The sequence below is a fragment of the Musca vetustissima genome, unplaced genomic scaffold (genome assembly GCF_032173495.1).
Source record: "Musca vetustissima isolate MV318-11 ecotype Yass unplaced genomic scaffold, APGP_CSIRO_Mvet_v1 utg26632, whole genome shotgun sequence".
NCBI lineage: Eukaryota > Metazoa > Arthropoda > Insecta > Diptera > Muscidae > Musca > Musca vetustissima.
Genome location: NW_026882447.1, coordinates 1 through 22,111, shown reverse-complemented (window position 1 = coordinate 22,111; position 22,111 = coordinate 1). Strand labels below are relative to the sequence as shown.

Genomic DNA, 22,111 nt, shown 5'->3' with positions numbered 1-22,111 from the left:
GAATTTTGAATCTACCAAATTACAAAATGAGAAAATGAGACTAAATCTGACAAACAGTTGAAAACGTGGACCCAAATATCTCATTCACCATACCGGGAATTCTAGTGATATATGAATGATTTGTGACGAATTTTATAAGCCTATTTCACGTGGTTCGGTTATAAAATATTTCTTACTCAATTTTGTTTTTTTGCAAAATAGTCAGACTGAATCCCAGTTTGTTGTTTTTATAAAAAAAAAACAACTATTTATTAGTGGGGAATGTATGGCATTGTTTGCCGAGGGATAAGGCAGGGAAGACTATAGTTTCGGATCACGCCACTGATCCTCATCAGTTTCTTTAAGCGATTGCTTCTATACAAAAAACCTTTCATACCCAAATGTCTCTTGTAACAAAGCGAAATACTTAGCTGACCAACGACATATACTGCATGAGAATTTCGCTGGTGCCACACTTCGAGGTTAACAAGGTGTTGTCATATCGCGACAAATGCACACAACGACTTTGTTTGTGTTGTTAGAATACAGCAACAAACAGTTTAACCGTGCCTGCGTCTACAACTTCAGTAGGGTTGACGGGTTTTTTAGGATACTATTTGTATTTTGTTTTTGCAAACTGGGATTCAGCCTGACTATTTTGCAAAAGCAAAATACAAATGGTATCCCAAATAAACCACCAACACTACTAAATTTTTTACCCAACTTTTAGGTAAATACCAGAAATCGGAGACCGTTGAATGGGGCTATAAGAAAACGTGGACCTACGTCGACAAAGTTTGACATAAACACTTTGTATGCGTTTAGAATTCACGGTGGCAAATTACAGTCAATTTAATAGTTAAATGTGTATAATAGATACAAAAAATACCTTTAATCGGGAGGTACGGTTATATGGGTGCTATGTCAAAACATTGATCAATACCAGTAGATTCAAATTTTGGTAACTTACCCAAGTATTTACCCACGTGTTTCAATATCTAAATAAATACCAGCAAATGTGTATTTACCCACCCCTGGGGTATGTACCCGATAAATACAATCTCATGTTTTGCTTCTGCTTCTCATTGTCTGATAACATGTCAATGGTCCACCTTAGCATCACTTCCTGTATATACCTAAAGTAGTGAAGTGTTTCCTTATTGCTTTTGGTAAAGGATAATAACCCTAATTATAAGAACACAGCTAAATCGTTAAGAGGAAAGTATTCAAAGTCCTATAAATAACGACAATCGAAAATTTTTAACATAGACATTGTACCCATTTAGAACCGCAAACGCTAAATCACAGTCAATTCATCTGGCAAAAAGCTTTGGAATGCCAAAAATTAAGGTATCGTTGCCGAATTGAGGATAACAGATATAGCGCATCATCAAAGTACATAAAAGACTTACAAGATTTTAGTTTTATTTTGTAGAATCTAAAGTAATTAATTAGTAATTAAAGTAATTAATACTCGTATATCCTCAATACTACACCTTTTTCAAATGTTATTCAAAACATTTCAATTGCAATTCGAGAATTTCATTTGTAATTCGAGAACTCAATTTGCAATTCATAACTTTTCACTTGTAATTCGAGTATGTAATTGGTAATTCACAACATTTCATTTGTAATTTTAAACTTTTCATATGAAATTCAAAAAAATTCATTTGTAATTTAAAAAAATTCATTTGTAATTCGAATATTTCAATTTGAATTTCGTAGAGTTTCATTTGAAAATCAAAGAAATCCATTTGAAATTCAAAGAATCCAATTTGAAATTCATAACATTTCACTTGTGATTCATAAAATTTCAGTTGTAATTCATAACAACTCATTTCAAATTCATACATATTCCTTTTGTGTTACCAATAATATTTTTCGAATTTAAAATTAAATGTTATGGAAAACAAATGGAATGTTATGTGTTTCAAATCAAATGTTAAGAATTTCAAATGGAATTATTTAAATTTCAAATGGAATTTTATTAATTTCAAGTGGAATTTTATGAATTTCAAACGCAAATACTTGGAATTTCAAATGGAAGGTATTCTAGGAATTACAAATGCAATTCTCGAATTACAGCTGATATGTTGTGAATTGCAAATGGAATTCTCGAATTGCAAATTATATGTTGTGAATTACAAATGGAATTACAAATTTGAATAACATGTGAAAAAGGTGTAGATCAAGTCCGAAGATGGGAGCCTTGGTCCAACCCTTCTGGTACCTCCCCCACAAAAGGGTCAACATTTCCAATATTAGGCGAAATAAATATGTGATTTAAACCAAACTTTGCACGTCATTAAATCCGAAACTTTTTGATAAAAAGCGAATAATAAAGCAAATAATAAGACCTGTGTGTAATTCTGAATACCTCTGGGAACCATAAGGGTATATATCTGTCGGCAACACCGAATGAAATTGAAGTACTTTTTTACGAAGAACATTCGTTCTGTCGATTGCTGTCTCATTTTGGGTTCATAGGTTAGATCCATGATTCAACTTTGGCGATCTTATAAACGTCACCTAAGGCAGAGTGAACCTATTTATTAAACATTTTCTTTGATCTCAGGAAAATGTTGACGAATTAATTCAGTTTTTTGGAAAATTTGTTTTTCATATCATTGTAAACAACACAGTTCATATCGTTCGTCAAAATGTACTAATGCGTTTATGTTAAAAAATGTCAAGTTTTCCAATAGAATGGCGCCATTAAATGTTGCAGAAATATGTAATAGCCCTCGTAATACCGATAATGAGACAGGACTTTTAATGTGGGTGCTATGTCAGAATATGGACCATAATTAGTGATTTATACGCTGATATATGTTACTCTTTTAGCACTCATATCCGTTTAAAATACAGATAAAATCTATATAATACCAAAAATGGAAATAAGGAGACTATTCCAAATCTTGGACCCTTTGGGACAGTCCCCACTCAGAAGTAGTAGCAACGTGTTTTGCAGAATTTTTAAAATTTGTCGTAAATATGAAAGCTTTGATGACCTACGGTCCTATTTTACGTAGAATTATGTAACACCTCTATGTGTGCAAAATGAACTACCATGTACAAAATATTTTTGGAAAACAAACACGAAGATCTATGAATTATACAATTTTTTATTTCATTTCAGGTCAGCAATAAAAGATTTAACAATATTTTTAGTACCACTTATTAACATTATACACTTCCGAAGTAGAACACAAATTAGGATATTGAGGATTTGTACCGGTCGAGCATGATGTGGCTGGAGAGCTGCAGTTCTTGTAAATGGGGAAACCCAACATATTTGTGGTAGCATAGTTGCAGGCAATCAAGAAGATTTGTCTATCACCCTCGATTCTGGTATCATCATAAGTGGCGGCGGCACAACCCACACGAATGTTACGATCGGCCATCATAACCGTGAAGTGGCCAATTTTACTGAAATTAAAAAAAAAATAATTGGAATAAACGTTTTTTACAATTTAAATATTGCTTCTAACTTACGGTCCCTTATAGCCCACTGGGAACTCATTGAGATAATCCATTTTAACATCCTTAACTTCATCGTACCACATGGCAAAAGATTTTTGGAAAAGCGTGCTATAACTTTGCTGACCCCAGAATGACCGCCAAGCCAAATTTTGACCAGCATATTTAAAGGTTTCGGTGTTGCGACACTTATCATGAGCCATTTTGCACTGGAGAACGTTGTATGCGGCAACGGCAGCCAATTCATCATCCCATTCCATGGTGGCCATACGGCAAGCAGGTGCCAGACCATTTACACCTCCTCCAGCTACCAGATTACGTTTTTCATTGTGCGCCCGGACAATTTCTGCTTTCAGATTGTCATCGATGTGGACAAAGGCAGCATTATCGGGACATGATTCATCAAATTCCTGAAATTAGATTTTGATTCATGTTACGAACATTTTTTAGGACTGTGCACTTGAAACTATTGTAAAAACTTAAAACTCGTAAGAGTCCTTTTCATTGAGTACTCTAATATCTGCCTCTCCTCTATAAGCTTACCTTGTCGCCACATGCAATATGTGTCACTCCTTTATTGCACAACTTAGTCGAACAATAATCGTAGGCAATTACCGAGGCACTAAGAGTGCTGACAATTAAAATAATGGCAAACTTATTCATTTTTTAAGCTTAGGACTTTTAATTCACACTCTTGTCAGTGTTGAACTGATGAAGATTTCATTCAAACATACACCTTAAATAGTTAAAAGTTTGTCATATATTTCGAAGATATGTTGTAGATCAAGGTCGCCACAAGGAAAGTTGATAAGAACGTGTAAATAACACAGTTACAGGTGTTTTCGAATTTCAGATTTACTTACAGAGTATAAATATTAGCACGCACTATCAAATGTTTACCAATTATGTTTCGTGTGTGCATAGAATAGTTATGGATGGGTGCACTAAATCTGATAAAGTATATCTTTTGAACAGGTCAAGACTCAGAATTTAGGTTAGGTTTTAGGTTTTATATTCGTTTTCGAAGAAAAAATATTTTGATGTTGTGATTTAAGGTTTTGCAAGACGGGAACTATATTATGAGGGCTACAATATATTATCACTAAGTGTGGAATGGCGCCATCTGATATTTTCATTTGAGAGGAATAACAATTTTAGAATTTTTTAAAATTTTTAAAGAATTGTAATCGGATAATGCAGGTGACATCTTTGGAAATTTATTTTACATTAAAATGACAAATTAAGATGCAAATAGATATGAAATGGAACAAAATTATACATGTACATGCCACAAATATATATGGGAGATATACCTACCTCAACGACGTCATTCTAAGCTCAATTTAGAACGATGTGCACAATTTATTCGCATTCGGGCAATATTTGGGTGTTTTGTGAACAAATTGGATAAATTTCATAAAAAAACAGTTAGGAAAGTAGTAAAGTAGTAGTAGTAAAGCCGACTTTATGATAGCCTTCACAACTTTGGATGTATTCAAACGAACCATTGGATAAACTAAACTAAAAAAAAACTCCGATCATGTAGCTCTTTCGAGATGAGCTACAATGAAAAGGAAAGCCAGAGAGATACTACATTCCCACCACTATGCGACGCGTTTCGCCGTTCGTTAAGCGTCTCATCAGGCATATTGGGCAATGTGGCTTACAAATGTCATTACTTGATAAGTTGTATTTATGTCGACTATTGTTGCGAAATTGCATCTACGATTTAAATTCAACCGTGTCAAGGTTCGGACATTTGGCATCACACCAGAACATTCCTTTTCAGATTTTTCAGATTTTTCTTGTAGTGACGGACTTTTTTTCCATACAGACTACAATATTTTTCTTCAATGGTATGCAACTGCATATTGTGCAACCTTACGATATTTATCTAAATGTGAACCGATTTAGATCAATTCATAAACTTGTCATAATAGAGTCGTTTGTTTACAATGGGGCAAATTATATAAATCAATTTAAAGCATATCTCAATCGGACATCTCTTGATTATTTGGAGCTCAATTAACACGAAATCGGTCGAAAAAAATATATGGAATATGTCTGCATTTCTACAAAACCCAGCTACATCATTCTGTGCTCATGTTTGTACTTTGTGCAAAATTTCGTATCAATCGGACAAAAATTAGGAGTTTAGTGCACCATTTGATTTAAATCGGGAATTACTATATATGAAAGCTACATCCAAATCCGAACCGATTTCAACGTTCAAGGTTATACTAACTTAAGTACGCCTTGAGCATATCCGCCATATTTTGGGTCCTTGGTGCATTATTTACTCCAAATCGGACAAAAATAATTTTATGCCTACAGGCCATATTTGGGTCTTTGGTTCATTATTGACTTAAAATCGGACGATTATATATATATATATATATATATATATATTTACGGAGTTATATCAAAATCAGAACCGATTTCAACGAAACATTCCACACTTTAGGTTATACACATTAGGACGAAACTATATATTGAAACTATATCTAAATCTTAACCGATTTCAGCGAAAATTTCCACACCGTAGGTTACATTAACTTCAGAACGTTGTGGAAAATTTTGTGCCAATCGGCCATATTTTGGAGCTGTGCTGCACTATCAACTGAAAATCGGACGAAACTATATATTGAACCTATATCTAAATCTGAACCGATTTCCGCGAAACTTTCCGCGCCGTAGGTTATACCTGCTTCAGAACGTTCTGAAAAATTCTGTGCGAATCGACCAGATTTTGAAGTTTTGGTGCCCCATTTACTGAAAATCGGATGGAACTTTCCACACCGTAGGTTACACTAACTTCAGAACGTTGTGGAAAATTTTGTGCCAATCGGCCATATTTTGGAGCTGTGGTGCACTATCAACTGAAAATCGGACGAAACTATATATTGAACCTATATCTAAATCTGAACCGATTTCCGCGAAACTTTCCGCGCCGTAGGTTATACCTACTTCAGAACGTTCTGCAAAATTCTGTGCGAATCGGCCAGATTTTGAAGTTTTGGTGCCCCATTTACTGAAAATCGGATGGAACTATATATGGGAGCTATATCCAAATCTGAACCGATTTCAGCGAAACTTTCCACACCGTTGGTAATACTAACTTCAAAACGTTATGCAAAATTTTGTGGCAATTGGCCATATTTTGTAGCTTTGGTGCCTCAATTACTGAAAATCGGACGAAACTATATATGGGAGCTATATCCAAATCTGAACCGATTTTTCCGACCGACCTATGCCAACATTCATCCAATTCGGATCATAAATGTGACCTGTACTTTGTTTACAATTTAACATGGACAGACAGATGGACGGACATGCATAAATCAACTTAGAAAATGATTCTATGCATATTCTCAAAAGGAACTATATGTCTATCTCGTTTCTTTTTGCCTGTTACAAACATATGCACAAAGACATAATACCCTGTACCACACTGTGGTGAAGGGTATAAATATATAGGATCTATATCGAAATCTGAACCGATTTTAGAACCGACGTTTATAAAATCGTCACAGGTGATTTGACAAAGCGGAAATCCAACGAATGTTGTTCGTAAACTGTGGTGACTGTTCCGCTGGAGAAACATAGGAGGGCAATTCGCCACACTTTATTTTCCTAAGAGAAGATTAATCGTTGTACAGCAGACAAGGCGAACTCTCACCAATCGCCTAAAACAATTGTTTTATAAACTGTATAGCTTTGACTTGAACCCATTGACTACTCCATTTCAGCTGTTATCATCCTCAATTTGGGAACATGGCTTACAAATTTAATCCATGGATTACACATTGGTATATGAACCTACATTAATTCCGAATATTAGATTTACTGGGACACTCCATTAAAATAAAAAAATTTAGAGCTCTATTAATGATAAATATTTCAAACGAATTCCGCTGTTCTTTTTAATATACAATTTATACAAAATTTATTAGTGAACATAGAGCAAGTATCTGGTAAAAGTTGAAATGGGCGATGAAAATATACAAATATCGATTTCATATCTTTGAGTACCCCATCCAAAATCTTATGAGTAGCATTTTTTTAATATCCAGAAATCTCGCAGTGTTGTAATTTCTTTACGAGTCAAGAAAATAAAGACGAAATGGTTACACAAGGAATCGAGTTCGAAGGACTGATTGTTCTACACTCATCTACATTCTACATTTTCCTCATTCGATTTGACTGAAGATATGTCATCTCAAAAATAACCTGCAATAGCTGCAAGTGAATTTGATTTTCTGTCTATTATCGCGAAGGCTTTCATCCCCAAAAAAAAAAATTAACAAAATGGCGGAATATTTTTACCAAGTATTGACCGATTACGTTTATCCTAGTTCATATGATAGCTATGTATGTACATAATAACATAACATAAATAGTAAAAATTTGGATCGGATTGGATTATTAGTTTTTGAGTTATCGTGCCCGCCATTCGTAAAACTACTATTTCGAGAAAATCGCATTTAAATTTTGAGAATCGCTCTTGCCGTCGCTGATGCAATAAATTTTAAATTGATATTCTTGAATTGGTGTAGGTTCGAATTAAACAAAATTTAATTTCTTTGGTCAAAATAAGCTTGTGCTGCAGCCATTTATCACAATCTTCTCTAATACCCAAATAAGACGAATCCATATCTCTTAGCGAACAAAACAAAATCGCGAAACAAAATTATAAAATGTGTTCAAATATTTCACAATCTTATTTAAAAATTGATATTTTCTTTGAAGAAAGATTTGATTGAAGAAAAAATCAAATCCCTATTCTGTCATAGTTGAATTCATACGTCGACGTATTTCGGTAACATTCATATAATTACATGTGTTCTACATTTGTGGTGAATAACGTCGAACGGTCTAGTTGAATTTTAGGTAGGGCTGTTATGAAAACTTTCAATTGATATTTTTGTCCCCTCCTGTCCACCACGAAATATTCGTCTGATAAGAACAAGATTCTATGTCGTTTTTGCCATGTACGTTTGTCCTTCCGTCTGTCTCTTATTCAAATCACGATAGAGACCTGCACTGACATTGTCATTTTTCTTAGGATATTTGCGAATGGGGTATATCCGCCCTATTTTGGGGTTTTTGACTCCGTGTTTATTTGGTATTCCGTGATTTGGAAACTTTTTTCCAGAACTCTATTAGTGGTAAATTTTTTGACATAACCTCCATATGAAGGCCCCGTCCCATATTCGCTGTTAGCATTTTTGATGTGCAAATGCTAACAGCGAATATGGAATATTCTGTATTTTTCTATAGAGGTTGAATAACATATTTGCCGATATATTTCGATAGGCGTTAATATTTTGATATAGCTCCCATAAAGAGGTCCTGTACGTATATTATCGTTTTTACCAAGTTTTTTCACTTGAGTGTCTGCATTTTGCTCAGATTATACTTAACCTACTTGCATAGATATAGCCTCCAAATAAGTGTCCAAACTTATTTAAGGAATTCTGAAGACACTCCACATGGTGGTTTTTCTTAAAATAAAAACAAAATTTTTATGTTTTGATATTCATTTCACTTTGTTGTTGATGTTGTTGTTTTTATTGGTAAATAACTTAAATTCATGAATAATTACATATTTTCATATATAGTTGACCATTCCTGGAGATATTATTTATGTATTTATGGTTGTGTGTGTGTTGTTTTTGTATGCCTGTATATTTGCTTGTATATATAAGTGATTGGTTAATCTACATACATATGTATAGGTATTTTATTTAATATTAGTTTTTTTGTTTTAAATTTTCTTAAATTGAATTTCACACATTTCATAATAAAAACTTAAAAATAATAAAAACTTAAAAAAATCGTATTTCTTTAGAAAAATATCAGTTATAAAAAATAAATTTAAATGAAAGTTTTTTTTGTATTATAATATAATTATATATTGATATAAAGAGGCGTATATATAATATAATTACTAAGTGATATATTTACATCCAAAAAAGAGATTAAAAAACATTAATGATTTTTTTCATAATTGTGCATGACAAAAAAATTGTAGTTTTTCTTTTGCGGTATGTTTTTAGTGAATAATATAACATATAGAGAATTCGACTTTGTTTTATTATATGTAGGCCTTATTATTGTTGTTGTTGTTTTCTTTAAAGATGACATAACAATTTTCAATTGGAAGCGTTTGTGGTTAAGCAACAAAATTCCTATATTATTTTGTTATTTTATTAATATTTTTGTTTTAAAGCTGTAACTTATAGTTAATAAAAAACACATATAAATTATATACAACGGCTTAATATTAAAAAAATATCTTTGTGAAAAATAAACGCTTAGCGTTGTTTTATTTTTAATGTATATTCTTATTAAGCAATAACACCATATCAGCAACTGAGTTTCAAAATAATTTTGTTTGATTTGGCAGCAAAAATATGTTTCAAGGTAGGATTTTAGTACAAAAATAAAATAGCAACAGCAGTTTTTTGAATTCGGTTATAAATTGAATAGATTTTGAAGGTCCATAAGAAGCGTGGACTTTTCTTCTAAAACATCCACAAGTGACATAAAAGTTTGTTCTCGTTGGTTGCCGCACAAGTTGACAATAAACTGGATTTTGTTCGATGGATTCAGAAAAAATTTGACGAATCATAGACCTATGCGTAGAAGCCTGAAAGAAAGCAGCAATCGACCGTGGAGGCCTTCGAAGACAAGTCACCCTAACACATGTCCATGGAAGAAGAACTTCGAAGCATTACGTCGAAAAACTGATTATGTGGTGACTGTTTCGCTTGAAAAAAGTAGGATTCATTGCTTGTTATGGATCTTCAACTTCCTATCAATATTATTTATTTTTTTTTGTGGGAAATATAAACGATTAAAATAAAACAGTTTATCAAATGGTATCTCACAACAGTGGCTCAAAATGCAAATAAATATGACAGAGACATAACTTTTATTGAAAATGGAAATATTCCCAAAATAGATGTAACCTTCAAGAACGATTATTCAATCACCAATGGGAAGATAAAATAATCAAAAAGAATGACTTGCCGAGGCCGAGAGTTAATTTAGGACAGGTCCCAAATAGAATAAGAAGGAAGAAGTCTTAGAAAGCTATAGTTAGTCAAGAAATACATCTCATCTACCAAAATCATGCAATGTTTTAAGCCTTGATTCGAAATTTGGTCAGTAAAATGAAAAAAGACTGTAAACGCGGACCGTAGACTTGACCAGACTACAAGTAAAATATACATATATAAAAATTATACCTTACACAAGTATGTTGTAGCACCAATATTTCGAGGCTTTATAAACTCTTGGGACCATACACAATATTGGTTCTAGACTCACCTAATATTAATTCTAGACCGATCATGATATCTCAATCTACAGGCGGCGGTTATAGACCTATCGACATGAAATTTTACATGTAGCTTCAAATCTGGACAACATTAAAATTTTGTTGATAATGATCGATTAATATTTATTTTGGTGGTTCTGCAGATCACATATAAGATCTGACAAAAAGGCATGACTCCTTTAAAAATTATTAGCCAACTTTCGGCTGCCAAAATTTTGTGTTAAAAAATGGCAAAGACGGGAAACAGTCCCGGGATAAATACCAATGTATAATATAGGATGAATATTGGAGATATACTAAAATACGAGTTCTAACCTAAAAAGAATAGTTATTTTCAAATCTCGTGAACTGCAAATATTATATTTTCGTATTTTTTCAGGAAACGCCCAAAAGAGCCAAGGTCGAAAAAAGGCATCAAGATTGAAGGGTTTCTCTCCGTTTTCAACTTCAGTGATGTGGTCAATAAGCAATACTACCTGAAACTTATGTGTCGATTGCGTGTAGCAATTCGCCTGAAACGCCGTAGCAGTGGAAAAAAGGATCATGGGTTTTTGGTGGGTGTTTAAAAAAAAAATTAAACCGTTATCTTGCCTCAATCGCCGCTCTTCCCTAGCTTTTCCTCCGCTACGATTAAAGAGGTACAAGAAAAATAGAAACTGCCGAAAAAATGTATTGGAAAAAACTGTTGCATAGTATTTTATACCTGAACATCGAATATTTTTTAATAAATTTAAATAACGGCTATGTTTTGATGATATCTATTAAGGAAAGGGGTCTACATATTCTAATTATTCTTCAATATTAGCATTACCACAGGCCCAGGCTTTGGATTAATATCTGTAGAAGTTTTAAGTTCTACTGTACTTGTGTAGAACCCTGTCCAACGTTAATTATTTCTAAGCAAATCTAATTTTTTATGGAAAATCTATTTCATTCCGATAATTTGTAATGATTTTTGTAAAATACTTCTATTGAGTTCTCAGATTATTTGCGGAAACTCGCAAGAAATTGCAATTTGGTAGCAAAATAGACTCACGCCGCGATATTCTAACATTTTTTAATAGTTCGGATTGACATCTCTATCGATGAGTATTGAAAAGGGTGTCAAGGTATCTAAAAATGAATTGTTATTCCTCAGCAATAGTTTCCATAAAAAGAGTTGATTTTTTTCTATTACTATTTTAACACTAGATTGCCGAAGGCAGTTATTTTGACCGCTTTTCTATTTCAAGTACAACAACAACTGTGTATATAATGACACAGCTTTTTAAAGTTTGGTGACTTTTTTTTACAATAAACGTAATTCTATGTGTCAAAAAGTCACAAAAAATTTTAAAAAAAGTGTCAGTATATGACTTACGATATCACCCCACCGCGTCCTTATTTAAAAATGGTTAATTTTCTTCCCAAACGAAATCAATCAATAATTTTTTTTCGGGTGCAAAGAAAACAAGAAACGCTTAGTCAACACTTTTTAACTTTTAATATACCAAAATTGTATTATTGTAATTTAGTCAAAGAATTGAACTCGAATAAAGAGGTAGCAGAAGCTACAAAAGAAAAAATAATAATTTTGTTTTTTTTTACGGTTATTAATACCAAAACTTTTATTGGCGATGAGGATGGGATATCTCAGATAGGATATTTATTAAAGAATTAATAATATCCTAATTAAACATATTAATGTTTTTTTATGAGATCCCAAAACGGAAGTAAAGAAAATAATTTTTTAAAAACTAAGACGAAAAATCCTAATTCGAAGGATATTCCAAAGTTGGAAAGTGATAGTGAACAGTGAAGAGAAAAAATCCTTAAAAAGAAGGATATTCCAATGTTGGAAAGTGATAGTGAACAGTAAAAAAATCCTTTAAAAAAACAATTAGGAATAATCCTAGTTTGAAGGATATCCCAAAGTGGGAAAGTGTTCAGTGAATAAAGAAAAGAACCCTTTAAAACTTATAGGAAGAATCCTAATGTTTAAAGGATATTCCAAAGTGGGAATGCGAAAGTGAACAGTGAAGAAAGAAAATAATCCTTAAAAAAATTAATAAGAAGTATCCAAAGTTTAAAGGATATTCCTAAACTAATAATAAAAAACAAAAATTTTAAAATTTTTTCTACATATCCTTTTAACTGAAAGATACAGTGGAACAGTGCCAAAAAGAAGGAAGAAATCATCTGCCGAATTATCTATCAATAACAGCATCATCTACCGAATTATCTATCCAAGAGAGCAAACCAAGAAACCAGAAGGAACTGAGATCTGTCAAATTGCTGAATAAAAGTAAGGACTATTTTATATTATATTATTATATCATTTACTATAATTATATTATTAAATTTAGAATATATATATTTAGTATAAAATGGCTCTTCCTAACCAAATACAACTAGACCCCATTAAATACCTGAACACAATCCCAATATATAACGGAAACCGCAATGACCTAATTAATTTTACAAGACTTATAGATCGCATACATCCTATGCTTAGGACTTCTGACGAACTGTCTCAATTACTTTTTTCTGATATAATAAAAAGTCGCCTAAGCGGTAGTGCGAAAGAAATAATAGAAATAAATACCCAGGCACAGTCCTGGACTGAAATAAAATCAATACTTGAAAATAACTTTGGAGAAAAAAAGAATTGCGAACAACTTTACGACGAAGGCTAAGCTACGGGCCGTCAGTTTTGAAAGTACCACAATAGATTTTTATAACGAAATAAAACATAGATTAAGGAGACTTAATAACAAAGCTTTACAAGTGCTAGGAGAAGGCGAAGCAGCCAAACAAGTATCTCTCAATAACAGGAGATCGGCACTGCACATTTTTAAAACTAAAATGCCAGAACCTATGCGCACTGTTTTAACCTGCAGAAATCCAGAAACGTTGGAATCTGCAATGGATATTTTATTTGAAAATGGTTATGACCGTATGGGAAAAGACGGTCACATTATAAAAAATGACAAAGAAAAAAATTGGAGAAATGAAGAACATGACAGGAAAAGGGAATGTGTAGGGAACCAAGCAAATAATAAAAGAAACCAATATTATAACAATAATCGTAATAATTATCGGGGAAACAGCAATAATAATTATCGACAGAAATTCACTTCAACGAAGATGGAAGATGGACTATTCCAGAAACAAATAATCCACTTAACTTTTATAAAAGACAAATCATAATTCATAAAACAATGTCAGGATCACTAAAGATAAAAAATGAACATATTTTCAAGAATAATAGTAAAACAATTTACGCAAAAACATTCGATGAAGAAACTATAATTACTTTACTAAAAAGTCATTTTGATCCGGAAAAAACCAATGCAATTTTTGTAAATGACGAATCTGTTTTTAGTGAACTAGAAAAGGTTTTTGATAAATACTTTGGAGAAAACCAAAATTTTAAGGTATTACGTTGTAAATTTCTCCTTAAAGACGTTATAGATGAAAATGAATTGACAGAAATAATAGAAAAAGAACATCTAAAAAATAATAATAGAGGAATTAATGAAAATTTTGCGGAATTAAAAGTCGAGGCATATCACCCACAATTAAAATTACGTATAACACAATTCATCAATAATTGTGATATATGTAACAAAGAAAAATATGAAAGAAACCCTGTTAAACACCAATACAAAATTACTGAAACACCTGACGAACCCGGAGAAATCATCCATGCAGACGTCTTTTATAGTCTAGAAAAAACACTATTTCTAACATTTCTTGATAAATTCTCAAAACACGCTCAGGCTATAAGAATAAAAGCGCTGACACAATATCTCTCAACCGTTGGAAGTATAAAAAAATTGATTATGGACAACGAATTATGGTTTAAAGCGCTGCCCCCTCGGGAATTTTTAAGAGAACAGGAAATCAATATACACTATACCTCAAACAATAATCATACCTCAAATGCGGATGTCTAAAGACTCCACAATACAATAAATGAACATAGACTTTTAAAACATGACCCTAACAAAGACACTGAAAGCGTCGAAGAAAAAATGTATAGAATAATAATGTATTATAACAATACGATACATTCGACAACTGATAAAAAAACCAATAGATTTCAAAAACGGAAAAATAAGTCAGGATGAGTATCCCTTAATTAAAGAAAAAATAATAAAGACAAAAGAAAGGACCATAAATAAATTAAACGAAACCCGTGAGAATGTAGAAATCCAGACAGGACCAATATATCTAAAAGACGAAAGAGGCGGAAAAAATCATTCCAAATTTCTAAAAGTGACCGTAACTGAATTAGATGGCGATCATGTAATAACAGATCGAAACCATAAATATTATAAGTCTCATATAAAAAGGAAAAAGAAATTCCAAACTATCAATTACAATTCAGGGTAAAATAATACAAACTTCTCTCCTAAAACAAGTAAAAGAAAATGGAACATATAATGAATTAAATTTGGAAGATCTATATATAAAACAAATAAAGTACGAAGATGATTTTAGCAAAACTCAACAGATAAATAGAATATATAATATAGCATCAAATAGCACTACATTATTAATTTTAATAATCTTATTAATTGTAATACCTATATTTTGCAAAAGAAAGGCAACCATTCTCAAATTTCGTCGGAGCCTCAATCTAACCGAGAGGGGGTTACGATATCACCCCACCGCGTCCTAATTTAAAAAATGATTACCTTTCATAAATAACACGCGTTTCCTGTTTTTCTTGCACTTGCTTCTTTAGCAATTATATACCAACCGCGTCCTAATTTAAAAAATGATTACTTTTCATAAATAACACACTTTTCATTGCACTTGCTTCTTTAGCATTTTTTTAGATTATTAAGAAATATCACATTTGTAAACACGCTTCTGTCGTTGACCCAAAATTTGCAAAATCATTAATTTTTTTCCCAACCGAAATCAATCAATAATTATTTTTCGGGTGCAAAGAAAACAAGAAACGCTTAGCCAACACTTTTTAACTTTTAATATACCAAAATTGTATTATTGTAATTTAGTCAAAGAATTGAACTCGAATAAAGAGGTAGCAGAAGCTACAAAAAAAAAACACAAAAAATAATTTTGTTTTTTTTTACGGTTATTAATACCAAAACCTTTATTTATATGCACAGTTGTTTTTGTACTTGAAATTGAAAAGCGGTCAAAATGACTGCCTTCGGCAATGTAGTGTTAAAATAGTAATTGAAAAAAAATCAACTCATTTTATGGAAACTATTGAAATGGGTATTTATATAGCATGTTTTTATAATGAAAGCAACCACAGAAAAGTAATTGGTTAATTTCCCAAAAATTATATTTAAAAAAATAGTTAATCACCTTAACGTCCTTTTTTTGAATAATTAGTCTACGGAGTTATTCAATTTTACTCAGAAAGAATATGTGTTTTTCTGAGGAATTGCCCTTTAAATCTGAACAAATTGTATTCTGTATAAATTTTTGTTTCGATTATTTGATGAAAAATATTATATTCCATATTTATTTCAAAATGTCCTTCCTAAATATTTTTTATTTTGAGTCACTGTGTGAAATGTTAATGAAAAAAAAAACAAAAATAAAAAATATGATAAACTATTTTTGTGTGTATTCGATTTTTAATATCTCATATATAAGCTTTAGTTTTGGCATTTTGTTTAATGACATTTGACAAGTTGTTTTTCTTAAAGAGTTAAATTTTGTTTCTTAAGTTTGTTTTTGTTTCTTTTTTTTAACAGTTTAGTTAAAGCATTACCTTCAGTTGGTTGGTTTTTTTTTGTTTGTTTAATAATTACAATAATTTATAGATTAGGGGTTTCAATAATTAATTTGATAATTTTCTTCCTTTTTTGCCCTTAAGAGTCTTCCAATTTTTTGTTTAATTTTTTTTTTAATTTTTAATACGAGTTGCAACTAAAACTAATTAAGTTATTCATTTTTCCTTTCTTAATATATATTTTTTCTTGTTTACGTTTTTCCTTTAGAATCATAGTTGGTTTTTATATATATTTTTTGTTGAACTTAAAAAAATACCTTTTACTCTCAAATCATTTTTGTTTTTTTACTCAATGACTGTTTATATACTAGTTAAATGTACATACATATATAATAGAGTCAGTGTTTGTATACATATATATATACTGCTATCAAAAAATACTTTATTTTTTTCTTATTGTGTGTTTTTTTGTATATTTACTTTTTTTAACACATACACATTAAGAAATTTGAAAATTTTAATTTGTTTTTATATTATTTGTATTCATATATTTTTAATAGACACCTTTTTCAAATTTTTGTTTCCTTTGGAAAGGTGTTGAAGCCAAATATTTTTTGTAGGATTTAAAACAAAATAATTGGAGAAGGAAAACAAATTGAAGCCACCATAAACAATAAAATCATTAAATATTTAAAACAAATCGTTATATAAAGTATTTTTTATACTACTTTGCCGCCCAACACGGAATCCAAAAAAAAGGATATATAAAGCAGTTATTGTGAAATATTGTCGACTAAGGTTTAAGAGAATATTTGTTTGATATCTAAAAACGTGTGATGGTTATTTGTGGCGCCCAACAAATTACACATTAAAGATTTTCTGTTTAATGGCAACCGCTATAGAAACATATATTATGGACAATAAATTCGAACGCTGTCAGAAGTTTTGGTAGGAAATTTAATATTTTATATCTGCAATAAAATACCCTAATGGCGCCCAACGTGGCCATACAATTAACCGAATGTATAAATTTATAGGTATTAGAAGTTCACGGCAGAAATTTGTTTCATCAGCGTAAGATCCCCAGCTGGCGCCCAACGTTTTTGGTGTCCAATAAAAACCCTCATATATTACTTCCAAACCGCATATGCAGGACAATTATTTTCAAAACAATGTTGATTGTAGTGAATATTTCATATATGAAAAATTTAGTTGACAATTTTAGGCGCCCAACATTTTTTGGCGTTCAACGACATCATAGACCTTAAATAATAATAATGTCAGAAGCTGAAGTACACCATCAGCGTTAAAATCCCTATTTGGCGCCCAACGATTTTTGTCGCACAACAAATAACCTAATCTATGAATTCAAAGGGGGTTATAAATGACATTTATTTGGACTCTTTGATATTTGGGTGATATCAGAAGTTTTATATTGAAATTTAATTTGTTATATTACGTTAAAAAATTTGCCAGGTGGCGCCCAATGAGTTTTGGTGTCCAATATATGACCAAATGTATAAATGCAAATATTGAAATATTGCTGTTTAAGGTTTTACGGAATATTTGATTTCTGAAAAATCATGATGACTATGTGTGGCGCCCAACGAATTTCACAGTAACGATCTTTACCGTTTAACGAATAGGGATGAATTAATTAAATTCGGATGCTATGAGAAGTTAACGTTGAAAATTTAATTTGTTACACAGTCGAAATCGCTTATAACAATGGCGAAGAAGAACCTGCGAAATGGATCGCTATAAACGATATGTCGTTATAAACGATATCAAATAATGGGTAGAACTTTCCTGGGAACTCTTGGATAGGTCATTATAACCGATATGTTGTTATAAATGGTGTCGTTATAAACGATTTCGATTGTATTACAAAAAAAAAAAAAAATCTCGAGGCTTTGCAATAAAAATTATACAAAAATCCGTATTACAACATGAAATACCTTATGCGAATACTGTTCCGGGAGATAAAGATCTTAATGACATTTTGCAGTACTTAGCGGAACAATGATTGCACATAGAAATGTCAGTCCTGTTTGCATCGAAACGATTTTTCTCCAGAGACTTCCGGATTTATGAGCATTTTATTGGACTTATATTTTAATGATACAATTTTGTGGCGTTCAATGAAAAAGTCTTGAAGACATTTTAGTTATAAAAATTTAATATTTTAAAATCGCAAGTCATTAAAGTTAATATTCTGTGGCGCCCAACGTAATGTCTGAGAAATTTGGAATTTGTAAGGAATATTCCATATTTAAATTTGAAAAAGTTAATATTCTGTTATTATTTTGTGGCGCCCAACGTAATATCTGAGAAATTTGGAATTTGTAAAGAATATTTAATTTTGACTAACTCCCTTTAATTATTTATTTTTAAAATTCCTCCAAAAAGTTACATATATCTGTGGCGCCCAACGAAAAACTATAGAGGAATTTAAGTGGCAAAATTTTTTGTTTTAAAAATTTCGTAAATAAGTGAATAAAAAGTAGTTTCAAAAATGGCCATTTATGCAGATTAATATTCAGTGGCGCCCAACATAACGGTACTCTCTCCAACTATTTCTTTTCCAAATCCCTCCAAAAAATTTAAAGCATCAACCCCCTCCTAAGGAAACATGTAATCATATTACTGGAGTTTCAATTTCCGATACGGTTATTATTCACCTAAATCTAATAAATTTCGAAAAATAGGAAAAATATATTCTAAAAAAATGTTATTTGGAGTTTTTAGTTACTACATTAATCGCGCAATGTTGTTGATATCATCTATAAGAATAATAATAATAATACGCCAATGTTTGTTGTATTTACTATATAGGCGGTAGTTTGTTGTTGTTGTACAATATACATACATATGCATTAATAATATTAAGTTTCCTTGATTTTAATTAACTTTGTTGTTGTTGCTGCTGCTGGTGTGATGGATGTGTGTGATGATGATTTTGTGATTGCTGTTGATGTTGCTGCTGTTGTTGTTGTTGCTGCTGCTGTGGTGGTCCAAATTTACTAGTTATCTTATTGGAGACATTAACAATAGCCATTTCATGTTTCGAATCCATATCACAATCATACAGACCACTGAGAGAATCTAAACTAAGGAGTCTTGAACTGGCACGCGACGATACCGATGTATCATCAACATCGGGAGCATTATATAAAGAATTGACATCGGATAAAGCACCTTCGGCATCGGTTAGACCAGCCTCATTAAGTAGAGAGATATTTTCTAGACCGGGTTCATCGGTTATATAGCCAGTGGATTCAGCACCGCCTGTAAGACAAATTGTGAACGAATGTGTTTTATAATTTGCTGGAGCACAAGTTTGAGGGGATAAGGTTTAATTATTTTGGTAATATGGGTCCTTAGGAACATAAAAAATACCCAACCAAATTGGCTCTAATTTGATATTTTGGGTTTTCAATGGCTGTCAAATCTTTCAAATCATCTCTCAGAAGCGGATAAATTTCCATAAAAACAAGGAGAATGCTCCCACTTAGGAAACGATTTTGATTTCGCGTTTTCCGAAAAAAAATCTTCAAGACAATTTTTCGGAAGATTTATAGAATAACAGAATTTTTGTGTAGCGTCCAAGTAATGCAACAAAGTTCAGTATCTCATTACTTATTAAGGTACAATGTAAACGGATGAGATATTCTGAAGAGAAGTCGTTTGGAAAAAAATGCATGGAAACCTCAATAAGAGGTGAGCCTAGTGATAAAGGGTGCAAATGGTAGTCCAAAGTTTTCCTTAATAGTCCCTGAAACCCTAACTCACCTGTCGCCTCCTCACGACAATCATCATCTGACCATTCCGATTGACTTTCCAAATGATTTGAGTCCATCGATTGATGATTATGATGACCGGCACCATATTTGAGCTCATCATTTATCACATTCGTTTCCAGTGAATCCAAACGGTGATCGTGATAACTACCGCTCGGGCCAGCACCACCACCACCATTTAATAGACCTGTATCCCCATGACCGCCACCACCAACTAATGCCTCTTCAGGACCACATTCATGATCATCCTCATCGTCGTCCTCGTCGTCATCATCTTCCTCCAACTGCTGTCCACCACGAATATGATCATCATCCTCGTCATCATCACTGCGATAATGATTTACCAATTCCGTCGGTGGCATTAGACGTTTCTTGCGCACATCACGACCCACTTCATCATCTTCGAATTCTTCATCGGCCAAATTATCTTCGGTATCATCGCGTTCATCATCCTGATCGTGATTGTTGACCAAATGATGATGCGTATTGCGGGTGGGACGTGTATGATGCGAATTATGATTGTGATGATGATGATGGTGGTGATGATGATGATGCCGATTATAACGACCATTCGATTTCGATTCACCCGACTCCTGCAACTGATCGAGACTCTCGTGACTTTGATCGTATTCTTTGGAACGTGGCCGCACTCTGTGACGATGATTGTGTTCTTTGGTAGATGCCTGCGACGATGACTGTTGCAGGTGGTGGCCCTGCGATGGTGGCGCTGTCATTTGCTGAGGAAAATTATTGTAGTTTGTACCATTGGTTGAGGTCGACGATTTGTTGGTCATGCTGTTATTGTGATGGTGATCCATCATGGCCAGATTTAATTGGTTGCGAGTCTCATGCAAAATTTCACAGGATTCGGTATCCGATGTTTGCCTATAACAATGGGGGAGTGGAAGAAGAGGAGCAGATCAGTTCCTGCAAATACTCAAATAATTAGTTTCTAGTTTTCGGCTACTTACATTTGACTGGATTCTGAGGGATTCTTATTGCGGGTTATTTCCTTTATAGCCTCTAGACCCACAGGATGTTTGGCAATCATAAAGCTTGTACTAACAGGTATCTTGGAACCCTGCCTCTGTCCACTGGTCGGTGAGTTGAGCTCTTCCAGCATTGTAACTGCCATGGCGGTGGTTACGTTCTTCAGATTGTTGTTGCCACTGAGCGGTGTGCTGCCACTCAAGTTGCCGTTGCTACCCAGACTACCGCTGCCTCCAATACCGGCGGCCACATTCAACCCATTGGAACTTAATTTACTGTTGCTGCCCGAATAACTGATGTCAATGTTGTTGCGACTGCTGCTATTGCTGGTGGTGTTGCCACCCTCAACATTGCCCATAGAACCGGAGGTGATATTGCCACCAGTTGATGACGATGCTGTGGCAGCAGCCGAATTGTGATTTGTTGTCAATCCCCTTGCTCTCGACGATTCATTTAGCAGTCTTTGCAATTCCCTCTCAAATGGTGACTTGGTGACATTTTGGTTGCCACTGCTGCCCGATGTTGCCTGGGACATGTTTGCCGCCTTCTGACTTTGTGCCAAAGCCAAACGATCCTGATATTCGAAGCTGTTGCAAGAATCTCCCTTGTTTTGGGTCGTGGTGGTGTACTGACCTTGACTCTCAGTGGTGGAACTGACCTCAAAGTCCTTCAAATTTGACATATCAATGACTGGTGAGGTCGGATCCACTTGGATATCGCATGGATATAACCATTGTAGGGCATTGCTGCCGTTGTTGCGGTTCGCCAGATGATGGTTGTTGGCTGCTGTGGCCGCTGCTCCTGCTGATGCCGCTG

General features: G+C 32.9%; 2 protein-coding genes across 2 annotated transcripts; both read right to left on the bottom strand.

The window, feature by feature from the left end:
- Nucleotides 1-3,146: 3,146 nt before the first annotated feature.
- On the bottom strand, nt 3,147-4,122 carry LOC133328848 (antigen 5 like allergen Cul n 1-like). The gene is made up of 3 exons (XM_061537354.1): nt 4,003-4,122; nt 3,475-3,869; nt 3,147-3,408 (listed from the first exon to the last, which is right to left on the bottom strand). Exons 1-3 carry the CDS (start codon nt 4,120-4,122, stop codon nt 3,147-3,149), a joined length of 777 nt encoding a protein of 258 aa, XP_061393338.1.
- A 2,853-nt stretch (nt 4,123-6,975) lies between these two features.
- On the bottom strand, nt 6,976-22,098 carry LOC133328847 (Ca(2+)/calmodulin-responsive adenylate cyclase-like). Its single transcript, XM_061537353.1, has 4 exons — nt 21,277-22,098; nt 20,298-21,190; nt 19,430-19,793; nt 6,976-7,051 (listed from the first exon to the last, which is right to left on the bottom strand). Exons 1-4 carry the CDS (start codon nt 21,975-21,977, stop codon nt 6,976-6,978), a joined length of 2,034 nt encoding a protein of 677 aa, XP_061393337.1. The 5' UTR covers nt 21,978-22,098.
- Nucleotides 22,099-22,111: the final 13 nt, after the last annotated feature.

Bases quoted from the DNA above. Each gene is read 5' to 3' on its own strand.
- LOC133328848 (XM_061537354.1), bottom strand. From the start codon at position 4,122: ATGAATAAGTTTGCCATTATTTTAATTGTCAGCACTCTTAGTGCCTCG. The intron at 3,870-4,002 runs GTAAGCTTATAG...ATCTAATTTCAG, and splicing joins ATATTGCATGTGGCGACAAG to GAATTTGATGAATCATGTCC. The intron at 3,409-3,474 runs GTAAGTTAGAAG...TTTTAATTTCAG, and splicing joins CCAGTGGGCTATAAGGGACC to TAAAATTGGCCACTTCACGG.
- LOC133328847 (XM_061537353.1), bottom strand. From the start codon at position 21,977: ATGTCAAATTTGAAGGACTTTGAGGTCAGTTCCACCACTGAGAGTCAA. The intron at 19,794-20,297 runs GTGAGTTAGGGT...TTTGTCTTACAG, and splicing joins TTGTCGTGAGGAGGCGACAG to GCGGTGCTGAATCCACTGGC. The intron at 7,052-19,429 runs GCAACAACAACA...ATGTTTCTCCAG, and splicing joins CATCCATCACACCAGCAGCA to CGGAACAGTCACCACAGTTT.